Source organism: Macrobrachium nipponense, chromosome 5 (assembly GCF_015104395.2).
Source record: "Macrobrachium nipponense isolate FS-2020 chromosome 5, ASM1510439v2, whole genome shotgun sequence".
Taxonomy (NCBI): Eukaryota; Metazoa; Arthropoda; class Malacostraca; order Decapoda; family Palaemonidae; genus Macrobrachium; species Macrobrachium nipponense.
In genome coordinates, this window is record NC_061107.1 from 31492974 (window position 1) to 31497737 (window position 4764).

General features: G+C 45.5%; 1 protein-coding gene across 1 annotated transcript; it reads left to right on the forward strand.

The window, feature by feature from the left end:
- The first annotated feature begins 1137 nt into the window (after positions 1–1137).
- Positions 1138–3850, forward strand: LOC135215749 (trichohyalin-like). The gene is made up of 2 exons (XM_064250703.1): positions 1138–3607; positions 3756–3850. Exons 1-2 carry the CDS (start codon positions 1138–1140, stop codon positions 3848–3850), a joined length of 2565 nt encoding a protein of 854 aa, XP_064106773.1.
- Positions 3851–4764: the final 914 nt, after the last annotated feature.

Genomic DNA, 4764 nt, shown 5'->3' on the forward strand with positions numbered 1-4764 from the left:
AAAACTCGCAGTAGCGAAATCTCAATGATGTTGATAATTTCTGTAAAAAAGTAAGATTAAGAATGTCTCGTAAACTTCAGCCACAGGAATAACGAAATTCGACCTGCAAAGGAAACACTCAAAGTTACTCCAAATGAATAAAAAATTGTACTTAGCTTGCTTTTGTGGAAGTCACGGTGTTCCGATAACGACCACACGGAAACCTTGGTCCTCCTTCTCTATTTAGCGGATGACTGGTTTGGCTTCAGTTTCCCCCGTGCGCGTTGTTTCGATGATTCGAGCCCTTGAAAATCCGATGCTGCAGACGCGTTCGGTTTGTTTCTTGCAGTGCCGGAAACGCTCACTAACGATGTTTTCTTGAATGATTCTAATGAGAGACGAAGTTTCCGTTTGCCGTAGGAAAAGGACACGTCTGGTTTTTTGTTTCTTGAAGTTATTCACTAAACGATGATACTAAGTTGGTTGAAGAATCTGTTGCTTTCGTCGTCGTTGAAGAGTTCTTATTGTTTTCTGAAGTCGCTCACTAACGATGATACTAGGTTGCTTGAAGAATCTGCTGCTTCCGTCGTCGTTGACTTCTTATGATACGATTTATTATTCTGGTTTTTCTTCGTAGGACGTTGTAGAGTTCGTCTGGTACGCTGGCCACCAAAATTAGGGCTTGTGCCTTGTATGATAAGGCGCCCTATGAGGTAATGTTAGACTAGCGATAATCTTACGCTAAGTCGGTTGGTATTGCACTTCCACCTTCAATGGAGTGGTCTGGGGGTTTGTAGATCATTTACGAAGTCGGTATATATATATATATATATATATATATCATATATATATATATATACATACTAGATATATCAAGCTTGGTTTCCGAAGCGTTGGCAAAACATAAATGTTCCAGCGAGGAAAGTATTAAAGATAGCATTCCTTTCGGTTTGTTGGGCAGAAGTACCGGCGCCTCCTTTCACTTGGCTTGTTTTGGAAAACGTCTCTGACTTCCTCAGACCTCTCTTGCCAGATTCCTTCCGGATTCCTTCGAAGACTCCGGGAAGGGAATTCTGAGGAAGACGCAGCATTTCCCCAAACGAGGCCAAGTGAGAGGTTGCTGTCGTTGAGCATCAAACCAATATGATTATTACAAAAATGTTAACTGGATTGTGGACGTTCCTAGCAGGAACATTTAGTCTGTGTTATAGTCGCCTCGGAAAGGAGGCTTCTTTGTCACTTGGCCCCAGATCTGTGGAAGACGATCGGGGATATGGATTTCTATCGATGAACGGAGGACAGAAATGTTGTCCCGGGAACAGGAGAAAGACCAGGATCCCGCAACAGAATCTGAAGAAGATGTCGAGACGGACGAAGAAGGTACTTCGGCTGATTGACCTGATAAAGAAGTTCCAGGACTCGGGAATGAAAAGAAATCCGTCAGGCCAACGAAGGCCAGCTGGACCTCCTCCTGTCAGGAACCCCAAAGGACGTCATAAAAGGAGGATACCAAAGCCATCTGTACCCGAAGAGCCCAAAATCCACGGTAGACGGAGGGCAGCAGGAGCAGGAGCACCTTTTAAAGAAGAGCCCCGAAAAGGGGGTAAATGGAATCGCGTCGAACCACCCGTTATGCTCAAGAAATGGAAGAACATACTAAAGGAAAGAGACCGACTCGTGATTGCATTATTAGTCCAGATGGAAGGGTTGTATGCAGTCACGAAAAATGTCTCGTTGATAAACCATTTGGATAGGCACGTCTCTGAACTTGAAGCGGCCAAAAGGCACAATATGAAACTGGTGATTGAAAAAGTCAAGCAGTGCCGCTGCCAAGTTTCAGAGCAGAAGAAAAGAAAGGACGAGATGTCAGAGCCTCGCATTGGCCGACGCAAACTGACAAAGTTGCTGGCTGAAAAGAGACTTTTAATGGATGAACTGTTTGTACAAGAAGAAGGCCTTGATCCAACCGAAGAAAACCTCTCCATGATATATCACTTGGATGGTCACTTATTGGACCTCCAGTTGGCTGGAGTAGGCGCAATGGGCGCAGTCGTGGCAGAGACCAAGAACTGCCGATGCCAAGCCATTAAACGGAGGACGATGAACGAACAAAGGGAAGACTTGATCTATGAGCTCATGGTGCAGATCGAAAGAAAGCATCCAACTTCGGCAAATCTCGAGGCCATAGATCACCTGGAGAGTCACATCTGGGACCTCGATATTGCTTCAGCCGATGAGCTCAGAGTTGTGATCAGAAATATCAAGAACTGCGCCTGTCAAGCTGCGCTGCCTAAGGACTTCAATAAAGTTCGGGAGAGGAAGGGGTGCTTTAGGCAGAGAGGTTGGAGGAACGCTCTCATGGAGAGGAATAATTTAATGAAGAAATTGTCGGCACAATTAAAAGCCATTGACGACAGCTATAGAGAAAGCCACTACTCGCTGATTAAACACTTGCAGAGACACCTGTGGCTCCCTCCAAGAGCGAAAGAGGGAGACATTCAATTCCTCACGGAAAAAGCCCACAAATGTTGGTGCCAGACTCTGGGTCAATGCGAAACTTATGAACCAGCAATGGCCAGACAAGGAACGGAGAGGACTGTAGAACATTCGTCCCCTATTGGATTTGCATATAGACCAGACGACAGAGCTGTTTCATGGGAGAAAACCGGAGAATCTTCGCCACAGGAGCTTTCCCCAGAGAGGCAGCAGAGAGGAGAGTTCCAAGGTCGGGAGATTCCCAGGAGACGTGATATCTTCACCAGCATCAATGAGGCTGAACCCTTTCTCGCCAACATCGTCGGGCAGCAACTCCTACAGCAAGTCCAAGAGGAAAGGAACGCCCTCAATGAAAAGATAAAAGAGTTCGACGAAGGGAGAGAGCTTTTGAATAATGAGAGGCGTACTCTTGAAGCTGAAAGGGAACGCTTCAACCAGGAAAAGAGAGAGGAACTGAGAAGACAAAGAGAGAATCTCATTAAGAATGAAGAGAAATTCGTTAAGGAATTAATGGACTTGAAATTGGATAGGGAAGCCTTCCAGAAAGAGAAGGAGACGTTCTACTTGGACTACGTTGACAAGAAAGCAGAACTGATAAGAGAAAAGGAGAACCTCACCAAGAAGCAGGAGAGGCTCGCTAAGGAAGCAATGGACTTGAAATTGGATAGGGAAGCCCTCCAAAAAGAGAAGAAGACGTTCTACTTGGACTACATTGACAGGAAAGAAGAACTGATAAGAGAAGAAGAGAACCTCACCGAGAATCTCGAGAGGGTCGCTAAGGAAGCAATGGACTTGAAATTGGATAGGGAAGCCCTCTATATCCAAGTCGATGAAATGAGAGGAGAACTAAGAAAAGAAAAAGAGGAACTCATCACAGAGCAAGAGATGCTCAGGATGGACATTGCTGCCTTCAACCAGGAGAAAGAAGAATTCTATCGGATGCAAGACCCAAAAGAAAAGAAAGACAAACAGAAAAGAGATTTGAGACTTAAGGAAAAGTCTCAGGATACATGCAGCAGATCAGTCGGCATTGAAACAAAGACACAGGGGCCAAACAGCATGCAGCTTATGAGCGAGGAATTAAAAAGATTCATGGAACGTTTTAATAAAGAAGTTAATGCAAGCACGAAGTGTAGAGCAGAAAAACTTATAGACAATATTATGATAAACGAGGCCAGCAACATTTATAGAATCTACAAGAGAATACAATCACTGAAAGCAAAGAAAAAGTGAAGAAATTAATGCAGATATAAAAGAGAATTCTTAAAATGGTTCGTCAGATAGAAGGAATGACACCCAACAGCTGTTCGTAGGAAGGAGGACCAGCTCTCAGGATGAGAGCCAAGAAAAACCAGAAGAAACAGACTTTGATTAACCAAAATTGTGGAGGACTTTGACTCGTCACCAGGTGGTGATGGACACTGCTGCGTTATGTTCCAAAGGAGCTGCAATCTTCTTGGCCCATTCGATGGGATTGACTGCAGGATGGGTGTTCACTGCTGCTCCCCCCAGCAGCAACCAGAAACGGGAGGTCCCCCCACCTCCCACACACCCATCCTCCAATCAACTCCATCGACTGGGCCAAGAAGATTGCAATACCTCTGTGACATGACGCAACATCATCAACTGGTGATCAGTCAGTCAGAATCCTTCACATGGGCTGTTTCTTTGCAGCTGTGAAGACAAGTCTTGTGATCGGCCTTTTCATCAGGCATCCTTGGCGATTCTCTCATCTCTGACGGAGGAGGACCAGCTCTCAGGATGAGAGCCAACAGCTCTTTGGAGGCTGGAGGACAAAGCTCTCAGTATGAGAGCCAACAGCTGTTTGGAGGCTGGAGGACCAGCTCTCAGGATGAGAGCCAAAGCTGTTTGGAGGAAGGAGGACAAGCTCTCACGATGAGAGCCAACAGCTGTTCGGAGGGGCACAAGACCCCCTCCCCCTCTCCTGCCGCATGATACCCTCTGGAATGGGTATTAAACCAAATCACATATCTGAGTGGGAAGCAACCTCTGGCGCGGCGTAGAAACCCGTAAGTTAATGCCTTCTACTCCATATGTGAACTGGGTTATGCACTGCAAGGTCCATCTTTTGTATATACTGCAGTGGCAACCTCTGGCGCGGCGTAAAAACCCGTAAGTTAATGTCATTGTATATATGCAAAATATGGGTCATGCATTGCATAATGGATTGAATACTTTCATATACTACTGTGGCAACCTCTGGCGCGGCGTAAAAACCCGTAAGTTAATGTCTCATGTAGTATGTGCAAAATATTTGATCCCAGTGTG